Here is a 16,677-nt window from a genome sequence, read left to right on the forward strand (position 1 = left end):
AAATAAATAATTCAAAGTCAGCATTGGACACTACTTTCCTAAGCCATTTAATGTAATTCAAATATCATACCAACTTTTAAAAATACCATGTTAGAAAAGGCTACTTAAAAAGAAGTTGGACTTAGCACTTAGAGAAGGAACATGGTGGCAACTTTTAGCAGCTTTGTTGATAATTATCCCATTTTTTTTTTCTTTTGAGTAATGAAACTAGTAATAAGAGGGACATAACATAAGCCCCAGTTACATTTTCAATGAAACTAAAAGGCTGAGAAAATGGCAAAATTCCATATTTTAAGTGCTGCCAAAAGCATCTAAGGTCTAAACCAGGGCAAGACAACCCTCAGAGAAACCCACAATCATGCATCAAGAAAAGAGGATGGGCTCAGAAATCAGCAATAAATATGTACTCCCAGCAAGACAGGGCCCAGCTTGAGCAGGAAGGCCTTCAAGTAGGGTGAAAATAGACTGGAGCATGAAAGCTGGAGGAAGCAGAAAGAGAAGCAGAAAGTTACTATCTGAGCAAGGTTTCCCTTGCACCCAGTACCACCTCCCCCTCACCCAAAAAGTACATGTACATACATCCTTTTAGAAAATGACTAGGATTGCAGAGACTGAGTCTCTTCATGGCCTGTGAAAGACTTGGGGAAGGGAATGCCTAGAGGTAGAAGTTCTCCTAAATCAGATTTGGTTTAGGTTGACAGTGGAGGTATGGCCCTGCAGAGAGACCAGGTGTCAAGAAAGATTTTGTCCCTGTAGCAGTGGAGGAGGAAACCCTTGACTCATAAAGCCTGGGAGGCATTTCTCTCCTGCTCTGCAGAAATCTGCTCATGGTCCAAGGTTTGGATCAAGCCCAGGTACTTTCACATAGTTTTAAAGAACTAATTTTAATTATATGGAAGAGAGGAAACTTCCAAAGTATTTGCATTAAGCAAATATAACATTGTTTCTAAAACCTGAGATTATACATGAACTCTAATCTCATTGATGAACAAATGGAAAGAAACCTAAGTTTTTGGATAGGATGACTCACTATCATGAAGCTCTCAATGCCTCCTGAGTTAATTGATAAATGTAATGTGATATGAAAAAAAAAGACTAGGGCTATCATAACAAAATACCACAGCCTGGGTGACTTAAACCACAGAACTTAATCTTCTCACAGTGCTGGAAGCTGGAAGTCCAAGATCAAGGTGTTGGCAGGTTTGGTTTCTTGAGGTCTTTCTCCTTAGCTGCAGATAGCTGCCTTCTGCTTTGTCCTCACATAATCTTCCCTCAGTCTGTGTTTGTTGTCTGTGTCCTAAGCTCTTAGAAAGACACCAGGCATACTGGATTAGGACCCACCCAGATGACCTTATTTTACTTCTTCACTTCTTTAAAGGTCCTATCTTCAAATATATCCTGAAACACTGGGGATTAGGACTTAAACATTTGAGGGGGGCATAATTCAGGCCATTGTAAAGACCAGTCTTTTTTTGGAAATAGCCAAACAGATTCTCAAGTTTGTATTGATGGGGTGGGGCGAGGAGGGAGGGAAGAATAAGAAACACTGCAAAAGAAGAGCAATGAGAGGAACATACTGAATATTAAAATAAATCTCAACCTCCAAAATTTAAGAATGTATAACTGGCATATGACTGTATGACTTTGTAGACAGTCCAATGAAATAGATAAAAGGTTCTCGCTTCTTCTTGGGTAAATTTATAAGTGTAATGTGATATAAGTTAAAAGAAATACTGTAATTCTCAGTATTTTTTTTTGTTTTTTTTTTAATTTTTAAAAATTATAGTTGATTTACATTGTCGTGCCAGTTTTAGATGTACAGCAAAGTGACCCATTCTCACACACACACACACACACACACACATTCCCTTTCTTATATTAGCTTCCATCATGGTCTGTCCCAAGAGACTAGATCCCTGTGCTGTATAGTAGGAGCTCACTGTTTATCCATTCTAAATGTAATAGCTTGCATCTACTAATCCCAAACTACCAGAATATTTTAATGTTTTTAATTACATTGTACTAAGTGATAGTTTTACTATTTTTTTTTTCATTTGTTTACATTTATAAAGGACAGTAGGAGAGCTTGGAATGTTTTGACAAAAAACTTTAAAGCCTATGAGGCAGTTTTGATTTTCCTCATTGATTATTAAGATTGCTTTGCATGGTCATCTTGCACAGTCATTTTTATGTTCCGCCAGTGCTGTGCAAAGCAAGGATAGCCTCTTGCTCTCTCTGTATTTACATTTATGTAAAGAGATATTAAATACTGGGACTAAGTCAACAACCCAATGGGAAAACAAGCAAAGTTTGCAAACAGAGTTCCTAATGGTATATCCATACAGTAAAATATAATGCAGCTAAATTAGAAATGTTGTACAAAGACACAATGGAATACTATGATACAGCCATAAAAAAAAAAATCCCATAAAAAAAAATAATGCAGCTAAATTAAAGAAAGCTCTCTGTATAGAAGAATGATACCATAGCTATATGGAGTGAAAAAAAGACACAGAACAGTGTATCTTTTGTATGTATGTTTGAATGTATGTTTTATATGTATGCTACCTTTTGTGTAATAGAGAAAAAATACAGTATGTATTCATGTTTGTTTTTATGTAGATGGACACAAGAACAATATAAGAGAAACCAGTAAAAGTGATTATCTGTGTTAGCAGAGATAGAGTTAGACCTCTTAAAATATTCTTGTTAAATATTATTTCAGTTTTGAGCCATATGAATGAATATGTTGTCTATAAAAATTTGAAAGAATAAGTAGCTACTTTAAACAATATAGTTTTTAGTAAAAAGGCAAGAAAGTGAAGACAAAGCTAGACATTTCTTATAATAAGCAAATCAGTATTTTGAAATTACTTTTTTAGAAAATATTTTAGATGAGTTGCATCAACAGTCTCAAGACTAGAATCTTTAATTCTTATAAACCTATCTGCAAATGAAGTAATGTGTACATTTTTTTTCATTTTAGTATTAACAGTACCAGCAACAGACATTGCTGAAGAAACTGTCATAAGTGAAGAACCACCAGCCAAGAGACAATGTATCGAAATAATTGAAAACCGGGTGGAGTCTGCAGAAATAGAAGTAAGGAGTCTTTTACCCGGTGTGTTTTGCTGCAGTCATCCAAAATAAACTCAATTTTCTTTTCTTTTTTTTCTTTTTATATTTATTACTTACGATATTGTTTTGATATAGAATCAAATAACATAGTACTTTTTTGTCTAGTGTTTTTGCCTTATCCATATAGCAAGCCTTTAATAAATAAATATTGAATGAATGAATGAGTGAGTGAAGAATTTGTTTGTAACAAAGTCTATCAATATGGAACATTGAAATGTCTTTGATTCTTGCACTCCATCCTTTTATTTTCTGTTAATACATCATTCTCACAAATCACTAGAGGAAATGTCATCTTTGTTTTCCTTCTCTCAAAGTAGTTTGTAATTGTAACTAGTTTTTAAGTGTAACCAAACCGTAGTTACCTCCTAGGTTTTTTTTTTTCCTCACATTACTGTAAATAAAATTGTGACCCCAAAATTTGATGGTAACTTGTTTCAAGTGAAAATAGGTAATTCTTGAATAATTTAAAGAGCAACTGCAGTGTAAAGAAAAGTATCTCAGATTTGAAATTAAACTGGATTTGTATCCCACCTCTTGCCGTGCCCTATTTGCTTTGTGGCAAGTTATCTTACCTTTGTGAGTTTCTGTTTTATATTTTCTCCCACATTGGAATTTAGGATTTTTATGAGAATTGAAAAATTCAGCATACTCATTATATACATATTCATAATATTGAATATATGTGAATAGTAAATGTTGGTCAATATTTATGAATTCTTTGTTAAGGTTCCTGTTATGAAAGAGAATTTTTTAAAATGTCACTTCAAGGCAACATAATTCTGACTGAGGACAGTTAGAAAATATCCTTTCCCAAATTCATTTAAATCTAAGACTGGTAGATCTTTGGCCACAGTCTCTAAGAATATACTATTGAGTTAAGAATATGATTCATGGTTAATTAGAATGTTTGGAAAAATTATGACAAATTATTGAGGGTGAGTTTTGTTTCTTTAAATGTAAAGTGATATTCAGTACACCAAAGTTCTTACGGACTGACAGTTTATTTCAATGAATGGTATAAGTATACATATTATTTAGTAATGTGTAATATATGTTACTGATAAGTCAGATAGTCTTTTTTTCTGGCATATAGTGTGAGAAAGATTTTGTCATGTACTTTATTTAATAAAAAAAACATTTTTAAATTACTTGAATTTTTATTGAACATAAACTGACACAATTCATCCTCTTTAAAAAAATTGAAGTATATAGTTGATTTACATTAGTTCAACATTTTGAAAACAATGAATTGCAGCCTGTACCTCTATATACCTAAGAACCCATGAGAGTTGCTCTTTTCTTCAAAGGACAGCCTAATTCAACTCTGACAGTCTTTTAGAGACCAAGGAGAATAATTGCAAATAACAAGAAAGTATGAGTTGAGGTATGTAAATTAACTAGAACCAAGGAGATAGAATTTAAAGGAGTTGGACTTTTGGCTTGATATGAAGAACTTCAGGGAGTTAGAATCTTAGCATAATTTTTGATAATTAGAGCTTTCTGGTAGTGGAAATCTTATTCTTCATCACTGGAAATGTTCAAGCCAAGATTGCATGATCTTAGAGCTGTTACAGAGAGACCGTGAAGCTTACAGTGAGTAGAGATGGTAGAGATAGGCAGGGGATGTAGAATGAAGAGAGACCTCCAGTGTTTTCATCAAACCAGGTAATCATTTCCTTATAATACCTGAAGTAGTTCTTTTGAATTCATTTTCTTATATAACCAATAGAGTTGTCTTTGGGGGCTTACTTCTATATTTCTTTCTAAGTGATAGCTTGGCCATTAACCCCAAAAGTTTCTCTAAAGCAGTGGTTCTCAACTGGAGCAATTTTGACCTCATAGGACATTTGACAATGTCTGGATACATTTTGGGTTGACACAGTGGGGGACATGCCACTGACTTTTACTGGGTAGAGGCTGGGGATGCTGCTAAACATCCTGCAATGTGTGTTTTGCTTCTCAAGTCTGCCACTGTAGTGGAAAAGCAGCCATAGGCAATTTGGAAATGAGTGGGTACAATAGTATTTCAGTAAAACCTTATGAATAATAAAAAACAGGATTATATTTGGCCCTTGGCGGTTACAAAATTGCTGTTTACGCACAAACAGGCAGCTCATACACCCTGCCCAGTTTCTCTCACTTTATTTTTTTTATTAAGAAAAATTTTTTTTGACTGTGCCTGTGGTACATGAAAGTTCCCAGGTCAGGGATCAAACCCGTGCCACAGCAGGGACCCAAGCTGCTGCAGTGACAACACTGAATCCTTAACTCACTATGCCACAGAAGAACTCCTCTCTCTCTCTTTTTTTTTTTTTTGTCTTTTGTCTTTTTTGTTGTTGTTGTTGTTGCTATTTCTTGGGCAGCTCCCGCGGCATATGGAGGTTCCCAGGCTAGGGGTCGAACGGAGCTGTAGCCACCGGCCTACGCCAGAGCCACAGCAACGCAGGATCCGAGCCGCGTCTGTGACCTACACCACAGCTCACGGCAACGCCAGATCGTTAACCCACTGAGCAAGGGCAGGGACTGAACCCGCAACCTCATGGTTCCTAGTCGGATTCGTTAACCACTGCGCCACGACGGGAACTCCTCTCTTTTTTAAATGTAATGGTTTGAGGATATGAGCCTGGAATCAGATTTAGGTTTGAATGATAATTTTCTGAGAGTGATTGGTCAAGTGATTTAACCTTTCAAGGCTTGGCTTCTCCATCAGTAAAAAAGGAGAAATAATAACACAAACATTATCACATTGTTGTTGTAAGGTTTACATGAGAATGCATGTGAAAGACTAGTACAGTAGTGGGCATATAGTAGGTGTTCAGTAACTGTTGCTCATAAAATTTATTTTGAGGTATAGTAGAAGATAAACCACTATAATGATTTTTTTCTTTATAATAGCTAAGGTAACAAATTTGAATATTAGAAAATTACATATTAAAAGTGATAAAACTGTTAAAAGATAATTGCTAATAGCTGAAGCAAAATTCAAGAATTTGTCTGGAAAAATAAAAAAAGCAAACTCAAAGTGTTTCTTTGCTGTTATTCTGCTGCCCAACATCGTAATAATATATTGCTTGGGTTTGGAGTTAAAGTGTAAGATAAATGTCTTCTTTATTGCTTGCAACTTTTGAAATGATGAATCTCTTGCTGTTTCTAAATGTGCATAAACAGCTCATACTAGAAGATACTTTAGAGTTAATCTTTTCTAATATTTCCTGCCAAATCAGGGCAAGTTTTTATCTGTATTCAAAAATTTGGCTGCCAAAGGATCTTATTACTTAGTACATGTAAAATTGTAAGACATTTTTGCATGGCTGTGGGTGCTCCTGCAAGAGGTGGTGGTGGGGAGCTCCCACCCTTTCTATTGGTGCTGGAAGTCCTGCATAGTTCACTGCCAGGGACTGGTGTTATGTCTGTAGTAAGAAGAGAAGGGTAGCAGGGTAGGGCTTAGGCATTTCTTAACTTGGAGATGAGGGGCACACCTTTCTTCTCTATTTTAACGTTTGGTATAATTGGAAGATTTGGAGACTGCTTGTGTAATCATCACGCCCACATTTGATGGACCCATGGGAAAAAGAAATGGATCTAGCTTCACTCCCAGAATGGGGAAGGGAGCGGGATCACAGGAGGGCAGGAGTATTATATGTGTACCTCATTGGGGACCCTGTGAATAGTGAAGGGGATGGAGTCTTTTGGTGTTCACAAAGGGTCAAGGAGGCCGTGGAAGAGACCCTCTTAATGTCCTCTTCCCCAGCAAGCTGCCAACCCTTTGCCTTCACCTTCTGTTCTCTCTAGGAAGGTGTTTTGTCCAGTGTGAACCTGGCCTTTTTTTTTGTGATTAGTAGTCTTACCCTAAGCCCACACTTTATTAAGAGGGCCTGGGTTTCTGTCATGAGTTTGAGCTTGGGCCTATGCAAGTGGAGTTTTTGTCCCTATGTTTACCCTTTAGGGATATAGAAAAGGAATCTTTGAAATGTTTTTCCATACACAACTATATAGGGGCAAAGTGAGAAGGAGGAGGAGAACATACCACTTTTATTGGACCAGATTTGTTTTTCCTCTCAATGTATTGAAGAATTTAATACATATATTTTGCACATGTATAAATATAATGAATCACAGTAGAAAAGTTAGTATTTTATTGGTTTGTAAAATGGCATAATTTAGGAAACACTAATCTAGACCAGCACTCTTTGTTTTAAAGCTGATGAATTTTGCTTGCTATCATAAGGAAAGATAGTTTTAAAAACAGTAATATTAGCAGTGGCACAGTGGGTTAAGAATCCGACTGCAGTGGCTTGGGGTGCTGCAGAGGCACGGGTTTGGTCCCTGGCTTGGTGCAGTGGGTTAAAGGATCTGGCATTGATACAGCTGCCGTATAAGTTGCGGCTGTGGCTCAGGTTCTCTCCCTGGCCTGGAAACTTCCATATGCTGCAGGTGCAACCATAAAAGAAATTAAAAAAATAATACTATTAGAATATCATAAATCTGACTTCCTATTGTGTTACCATGGGAAAGCTGCATCATCTCTGAGCATCATTTTTCTCAACTGTAAAGCGGGTGTAATATTTATTTTAGAGACTTGTTATTGGAAATTACCTCATTAGTCAATATAATTGGTGTTCAATAAATGTTAATTGTTTTATAATTAGTGGCTTTAGATAAAAACATCATAGACGAAGATGTGAAGAGGTATGGTTGTTATTTCCCTCTTAAAGTTCTTCACTAGTTTTTGTAGTATCTATAAAAGTACAGGTAATCAATTTGGATTCATGATGTTAGTCCTATTTCTAATTAGGAAATAATTTCCTTGAGGTCAGAAATTAATCTGGATATTGCAGTGTGGAGCTCAAAATTAGGGCTTTATTTATAGATGAGTTGGTTGAAAAAGCAAGATGTCTCGGAAGTACCAATAGGTGGCTGCTTTTAGAGCTACTACAGATTTTTTTTTTTTTTACTTGAAGGATGCATGCTTGTGTGTGTTAATGTATTCATGCAACAATTGAAAAAATCCTTTTTTTTAAATTAGGAGAGAGAAGCTCTTCAGAAACAGCTGGATGAAGCTAATCGAGAAGCACAAAAATATCGACAGCAGCTTCTAAAGAAAGAACAGGAAGCAGAGGCCTACAGACAGAAGTTAGAAGCCATGACTCGTCTTCAGACTAATAAAGAAGCTGTTTAACTGAAGTGAACATGTAGTTTGAGTTTACTTTTGGTCAAGGAAGAATACAATATTGAACTGTACATGATAAGGTGCAGTCATGGGAAGACAGGATAATAGGAGAGACTGCAGATTGATAATTGGACTTAAGCCATGAGCTCTGAATTCTTGTAACATAAAACTTTACTATAGAAGTTGTTAAATGTATTTAAAACTGAATTCTGTAAATAGTTTTTCTTTTTTTTTTTACAGTTCCAAATGAGTTGATAAAGATTGTTGAAGAGATCCAAAAACTCAAGAAGCCACTGTTTTTGTGAATTCTTTTTGATTTTAGTACAAACCTTAATTTCTCAGAAACAGAACAGTTTTAAGGGTGATCGTTGTTGATTAGACCAAATGTTGTGTAATAATTATGTGGTGGACTGATGCTGGAATTACTCCTGTAGGTATAAACTTCTATCTGAAGAGAAGATTTCTCCCAGGAAGTCTTTGTACAGCTTTAAGTTGTCTCAGATTCTCTGAAAACATTTTTTAGAAAGCAAATTTTTATATTTGTTCAATTTCAGCTATACCCAAGTAGATTTACATGTATATGGAGCAAATATTTTTAAAACTTTCTGTTTGTACATATTCTGCATGTTTTATAATTTCAAAATGCATCACTTGCATAGGTATTTTTCCCATAAAAGATGATGAAAGTTACTTGGAAAAAAAGAAACCCTTTTATTGTATAGGTCATTGAATCTAAGTAAGCTAGCGGCTGTTTTTATTGGAATGACAATGTTCTTGGAAGGAGCAGCTTACAAGATACCTTGAATTTGCAAACTGCGAAGTCTTTGCTTATTTGAAAATTTCATAGTGGGGACGTGAAACTGTATTCTGTGCCTTCCATCATGATTTCCACATGAAAGCACTTCAAGGCACTGGATTTTAAGATAATGTTTTTGGAAAACTCAGAGCATATAGGTTTCTGAAATATCTCATGGACTCCCCCCCCTTTCCCCATGAAATTATTCTTATGGAAAAAAATTGCTTTTTTGTATGTAGAATAAGAAGTTTTGTACTACAGTGATGCTATAGATACGTCTAACATAACTTTTACTTTTCCCCGTGAAAGCTGTATGTCTGTGCTGTGACTGGCGCTCATTGCAATATTGTTGAATTCCACAATGTATGGATATTAAACTCTGACATACTGTCCCTTTTTTGTAAAACATAATTTCAGGCCCTTTTTTCTTGTTTTATTTTTTAATGTTTTATTGCTTTATGAAAATGTTTAACCCTAAAACCCTTCTAGATTACCAATACTGTATAAAGAAGCAATTACCCTTAAAACTGTACTCTGGCCTACTTTTCTATTTTACAATTAAATATCTTTTCCACATATATTCAGTGTAGATTTATATTTTGACCACATTTTGTTCACGCATTAAAAAGTTCTGTGTATTTGAGCCATATTCCAGCATGTGAAAATACTACACACTTTTCCCGCTGTCTTAGAAGTATCTAAAACTGGGTTTCACAAATGCCAAGTCATATTTTCAGTCAAACGAAGCTACTTTTCTATGTCTGCTTTTTATTACCTTTGTGTGTTTATGGATTTGTTGAGGCAGGGCACCCTGACATAAGTCAGAATGGAGAAGGGCCAATGTGTTCACCCCCCAGTGCAACCACTGTTCAGTTTTGCTTCCAAGATGAGATTGACCTTGAAGAACCTTGAGACAGTGTTAGAAACAAACTTCTGAAAGCAAATTTAATGCCTTTGGTTTCTAGTCTCTTGTCCTGCTAGAGACTTTACCTGGTGCAAGAAAGAATTTGTTCTACAGTAACATTTGGCATAGACAGGAGAAAATAATTGGTACTTAAGTATCAGGTAGATATTGAAATGTCTTTGGGGGATGTCTGTCACGTTGGACTTGTTTAATTCTTCAGTCATCATCACAAGAATTTGTAACTAAAAAAGGGTTTCCTTTTCTCTCTCTTTTTTTTAAGCTTCTGTTTTGTGGTGGCCTGGGAAAGCTTTGCATTCTAGTTATTCTCCATGGTATTATGGGCAGAGGATTAAAAGAACTGACAGAATAAAATAAGATTTTTCATAAATCCACACTTAATGTTTTTCCACTACGTAATGATGGATTTGTTGGTAAAGGTCATCATAATAATGATAGTTAATTATTTCCATTTATGTGTGAACAAACACCTTCAAGAGCAGCCCTTCTCAACCAGGGTTCTGAGAGAGAATCAAGGCCTAATTTCCCAAACCTTAGAGCCTAATGAATTAACTTCTTGTGATGAATTAGTTTCTTTCCCACACATCTGGATAGTACTGGTTATGTACTATCTAGACAGCTCATTAGATGTCTTGATTGCCTAATTACTTGATTAAAATTTAAAACTTCCCTGTGTAGAGTTTTTGGTACTCTTGAGATTACACATTCTAGGTTGGGTCTGTGATTGCCAAAGGTCTTATCTGATGACTGGTACCTGCAGAGACTGTGCTTCTCAACTAATTTTCATTTATTGTTATTTATTCAAAGGGCTTGTGATGTCATTTATCTTTATCGGCTTTTAGCAGCTATAATGTCAGTCTTTCTTGATTTCAACAGCAGAGTAGTTATTGTTTTACTCTACCACTGGATTTCTCTATTTGTTTATGATGGTGGAGGCTTGGAAGTTAGAGGGCTTTCTGCTGTGACATTCAAAAGAACATCTGAAGAGAAAATGAAATAAATGTGAAATCCCATATAATTTGGACTGTAGTTGTTTTAACAAAGAAATATATTGCAGGAGTTCCCATTGTGGCGCAGTGGTTAACGAATCCGACTAGGAACCATGAGGTTGCGGGTTTGGTCCCTGCCCTTGCTCAGTGGGTTAACGATCCAGCGTTGCTGTGAGCTGTGGTGTAGGTTGCAGACGCGGCTCGGATCCCGCGTTGCTGTGGCTCTGGCGTAGGCCAGTGGCTACAGCTCCGATTCGACCCCTAGCCTGGGAACCTCCATATGCCGTGGGAGTGGCCCAAGAAATGGCAAAAAGAGAAAAAAAAATATGTATATATACATATTGCAAATGAAAATCCATGCAAGTATATATATTTCTTTAACATGGTCATTTATGATATTTATTGAAACTTAAAATAAGCCCTTGTCCATAACAGGAAATGATGTCCATTGACAGACATATTTAATGCTGCTTTATGCTGCTATGGCTGATAATCTTGTATTAATCTATATACAGTTTCTTCCAGATAAAACTTAAAAATTTATTTGTGCCTTAATACCTAGATCTTGAGAGATATGATGACTCAAAATGTTATCAAGAAGAAAAACCTTTTCAGATAAAATCACAGAACAATTGTAGGAACTTTTATGTCCATATGGATGGGTTCCCAAGGCATTAACACTCAGGCTTATATTACAAATAGGAAAAATGTTTTCTATTCACCTAGCTTCTATTGAGTAAATATCTCCTTCCATCATGTCAGATCAACTTAGGAATGAACTAAATAATATATTTGTTACTTCATTAAGTAATATTTACTGTACTTGGATTTCATTATAGATAACTAGTCTCTTGTAGTTTTGATTGATATTTGTTATTTGCTTTCTCTGTGTTAGGTGAGAACATCTCAGTGCATGTGGATTCAGTTTGACGTAAGCTCTATAAATTCATTCTCAGATTAGTCTGTAATTTATGATGGAAAACACAGTATCATCACTGGAAATATGTGTCTGGTTCCAAATCAAAATTTTGATATCTATATTTTTGTGACTTATTAAAACTATTTTCCAAATAGTATTATAGTTTTAAAAATCATTTTGATACTCTGAGCTCCTTTAAAAATATTTCACTTTAATGATAAATAAATATTGAATATAATTTGTATATGGTTCTTGGGGCTCTTCATTTTTGGTTAAGTATTATAACTACCCCAAAAACTACTGTTTTCTTACTGGAAAAATTTTTGACCTGATCTCTGCAATTCTGTCCACTATTCTTTACTAACTACTTAGTTTTTCATTTGAATAGTTTAGGTCTCTTGTGTATAGCTGATACATAGTATGTTTTCTACATATATAAATGTATAATACTATATAATACAACTCCAATCTTACTATTGATAGACCACATGGATTATAATTTTGAATTTTGTAAAGTATTTTAATGTCTCCTTGATTTTTCTGGAAGAAAATATTTTTTGTATACCATATTAAGTCAGTAAAGATTCATTTTTATATTACTGCTTTTCATAATTATCTTCTACTTCCTATCCTTTAACTCTCAAGAATTATTTCAGGTTTAAATTGCATTCAGATATTTTGCTATAGAAAAATAACGTACATTAAGAAAGGTTATAGCTCATGAACTTACACTCTTTTTTAAAAAAAATTCTCAGTCTGCCACAGAACTAACTGTACTTCCAAACATTTCTGCTGCATGTAATAGATTCTTGACATCAAACACTGAAGCGTATTTTATTAAGAATGTTTACTAGTTTTGTTAGATACAATTCAATACTCAGCTGTTGTTTCAATGAAAACTTCAAAACATATAGAAGGGCACAGAGAATAATTTAACAAAATCCATGTACCTACCACCCAAATTTAATAAATCTTAAAATTACCTTCTTTACTTCTAATCTTTTCTTTTAAGAAACTAAATTGCACTTCCAAAAATCAAATACCTGAGAATACACCTGACCAAGGAGGTATGCCGAGAACTATAAAACATTAATCAAGGAAATTAAAGAAGACATAAAGAAATGGAAAGATATTCCATGCTCCTGGGTTGGAAAAATTAATATTGTAAAAATGGCCATGCTACCCAAAGCAATCTACATATTCAATGCAATCTCTATCAAATTACCCATGACATTTTTCACAGAACTAGAACAAACAATCCAAAAATTTATATGGAACCACAAAAGACCCAGAATTGCCAAAGCAATCCTGAGAAACAAAAACCAAGCAGGAGGCATAACTCTCCCAGACTTCAGGCAATATTACAAAGCCACAGTCATCAAGACAGTGTGGTCCTGGTACCAAAACAGACATATAGACCAATGGAACAGAATAGAGAATCCAGAAATAAACCCAGACGCCTATGGTCAATTAATCTTTGACAAAGGAGGCAAGAACATAAAATGGGAAAAAGACAGTCTTTCCAGCAAGCATTGCTGGGAAACCTGGACAGCTGCATGCAAATCAATGAAACTAGAACACACCCTCACACCATGCACAAAAATAAACTCAAAATGGCTTAAAGACTTAAATATAAGACAGGACACCATCAAACTCCCGGAAGAGAACAGAAGCAGAACATTCTCTGACATCAACCTTACGAATATTTTCTCAGGTCAGTCTCCCAAAGTAACAGAAATAAGAGCAAAAACAAACCCATGGGACCTCATCAAACTGACAAGCTTTGGCACAACAAAGGAAATAAAAAAGAAAACAAAAAGACAGCTTACAGAATGGGAAAAAAATAGTTAGAAATGATGCAACAGACAAGGGCTTAATCTCTAGAATATGCAAGCAACTTATACAACTCAATAGTGAAAAAGCCAACAACCCAATTGAAAAATGGGCAAAATACCTGAATAGACATTTTTCCAAGGAAGATGTACAGATGGCCAACAAGCACATGAAAAATGCTCAACATCCCTGATTATTAGAGAAATGCGAATCAAAACTACCATGAGATACCACCTCACATCAGTCAGAATGGTCATCATTAGTAAGTCCACAAATAACAAGTGCTGGAGGGGTTGTGGAGAAAAGGGAACCCTCCTGCACTGTTGGTGGGAATGTAAGCTGGTACAGTCACTATGAGAACAGTATGGAGATACCTTAGAAATCTATACATAGAACTACCATATGACCCAGCAGTCCCACTCTTGGGCATATATCCAGACAAAACTTTCCTTAAAAAAGACACATGCACCTGCATGTTCATTGCAGCACTATTCACAAGAGCCAAGACATGGAAACCACTCAAATGTTCGACAGATGATTGGATTAGGAAGATGTGGTATACATACACAATGGAATACTACTTGGCCATAAAAAAGAACAAGATAATGCCATTTGCAGCAACATGGATGGAACTAGAGACTCTCATACTGAGTGAAGTAAATCAGAAAGAGAAAGACAAATACCATATGGTATCTCTTATAACTGGAATCTAATACAGGGCACAAATGAACATTTCCACAGAAAGGAAAATCATGGACTTGGAGAATAGACTTGTGGTTGCCAAGGGGAAAGGGGAAGGAGTGGGGTGGATGGGGAACTTGGGATTAATGGATGCAAAATATTGCCTTTGGAATGGATTAGCAATGAGATCCTGCTGTGTAGCACTGGGAACTCTGTCTAGTCTCTTATGATGGAACATGATAATGTGAGAAAATAGAATGTGTATCTGTATGTGTAACTGGGTCACCATGCTGTACAGTAGAAAAAAAATTGTATTGGGGAGATAATTTAAAAAAATAAAAGAAAAAAGAAAAAGAATAAGTAAAAAAAGTTTTAAAAATATCTGTCTCAATTAGTACATGTATATTGAATGTCTATTATGCACAACTCTCAATGCCAGCATGAGTTAGAATTCCAAGTGTTATATCAGTCTAACACTGAAGGAGCCTATAATTAAAAGTGGAATGAAACATCTCCTTAGAAAAGAAAATCATGGACTTGGAGAAGAGACTTGTGGCTGCCTGATGGGAGGGGGAGGGAGTGGGAGGGATCGGGAGCTTGGGCTTATCAGACACAACTTAGAATAGATTTACAAGGAGATCCTGCTGAATAGCATTGAGAACTTTGTCTAGATACTCATGTTGCAACCGAAGAAAGGCTGGGGGAAAAATGTAATTGTAATGTATACATGTAAGGATAATCTGACCTCCTTGCTGTACAGTGGGAAAATAAAAAAAAAAAAGTGGAATGAAATTTTAATTTTTGAAGTTCCCATTGTGGCTCAGTGGTTAACGATTCCCACTAGGAACCATGAGCTTTCCGGTTCGATCCCTGGCCTTGCTCAGTGGGTTGAGGATGTGGTATTGCAGTGAGCTGTGGTGGAGCTGTGGTGTAGGTCGCAGATGCTGCTCGGATCTGGCATTGCTGTGGCTGTGGCTACAGCTCAGATTAGACCCCTAGCCCGGGGTCCTCCATATACTGCAGGTGCGGCCCTAGAAAAGAAAAAAAAATTGATATACAACTCGATTCTTTTTCTCTTTTAGCTGAATACTATCTCCTTTTTATAATGTATGGTTTTTCAGATAATTTAGTGAGGGAAATATTTAATTTGAAGATGTGATATACCACTTAGTAATTTTTTTCAGCTCTTGCTCTGTTTTTCTTTTGATAGTTAGAGTTCTGCATTTTGAATTATATTTGAAAGGACAGTGGGTGTTTGGATTATTGCATGTGATGTGTACTAAAGTGTTCAGAAGCATTTAAGCAGAGCCTTCATTTAAAATTCCACTAGCTCGGGGAAATAACAACCACAAAAATTCCACTAGCTCCTGATCCTAGAGGTCTGATGTCTTAATGTAAACACCAAAGCCAAGAGAAGCAGCCTGGTATGAGAGAAAGCACATGGATATTGGCTTAGATAGTCCTGGGTTCAAATCCTGGACCACTCAATTATTACTTTGCATAACTTTAGCCAAATATTTCAATTTCCTTGAGACTAAGTTTCTCAAGAATGAGGCAGAAAATGGCTTTCCCTAGGCTGTGAAGATTGAATCAAATTGTGTGTATTAAAAGTGTCAGCCATAGTGGTCAGTACATAGTAAACATTTGCTAAGTATATTTTGAAGAAATGTGTAGAAGAGCGAGAACTCTACTCAAAGTATGTAAAACACTGTCAGTCATCCTAGTCCCACCCTCTCCCTCTGGACAAAATGTGATTTTTCTGCTGCCCTAAAGTAGTATTTGTCTGTTAGCTTCATCCTCATGCTACTTTCCCAAGTGAGCAACTAAGCCTGATTGCTCTTTGTACATCTGGTTCCTCCCTGGAGGAAGCAGGACTTCCTTTACCCTCCTATCATGAAGCTTCTTGAAGACTGACGCTAGCTCACATCTGTATCACATCTGTATCCAGTGCTTTTTCAGGGGCAAAATACTATTACTATGGGCAAGAAAATCCCCTTTCAGTACATGGTTGAAAATGAAACCACTTCCTCAATTCTAAGCAATTCCTTGAAAGGCATAGCTCCCTGTCTCAAGTCCCTGTTTCCAGTAAAATCTCTTGTTTCCTTGGTGACAGTTGCACTGTTTCATCTACAGTTCACACTTCCCTTGTTAATTCGGCAAGCATAATACTTCTTTGTGGAGTTTCTCAGTGAAGTTGGAGTTCCAGGCTTTTATTTATGTTATTGCCTG

General features: G+C 35.9%; 1 protein-coding gene across 10 annotated transcripts in view; it reads left to right on the forward strand.

Moving 5' to 3' along the window:
- GABPB1 (GA binding protein transcription factor subunit beta 1) overlaps positions 1 to 9,682 on the forward strand; it is a 75,478-nt gene extending 65,796 nt beyond the window's left edge. For 8 of the 10 annotated variants that reach the window (XM_047766378.1, XM_047766377.1, XM_047766382.1 and 5 more), the window contains exons 8-9: positions 2,987 to 3,102; positions 8,165 to 9,682. In XM_047766378.1, the coding sequence (XP_047622334.1) occupies positions 2,987 to 3,102; positions 8,165 to 8,317 (269 nt within the window). In that variant the 3' untranslated portion in view covers positions 8,318 to 9,682. Of the gene's footprint in view, positions 1 to 2,986; positions 3,300 to 8,164 lie in introns of those variants that run through there. The other 2 variants (XM_047766383.1, XM_047766384.1) reach the window with 1 other exon arrangement.
- Positions 9,683 to 16,677: the final 6,995 nt, after the last annotated feature.

Source organism: Phacochoerus africanus, chromosome 2 (assembly GCF_016906955.1).
Source record: "Phacochoerus africanus isolate WHEZ1 chromosome 2, ROS_Pafr_v1, whole genome shotgun sequence".
In the NCBI taxonomy this organism is placed as follows: domain Eukaryota; kingdom Metazoa; phylum Chordata; class Mammalia; order Artiodactyla; family Suidae; genus Phacochoerus; species Phacochoerus africanus.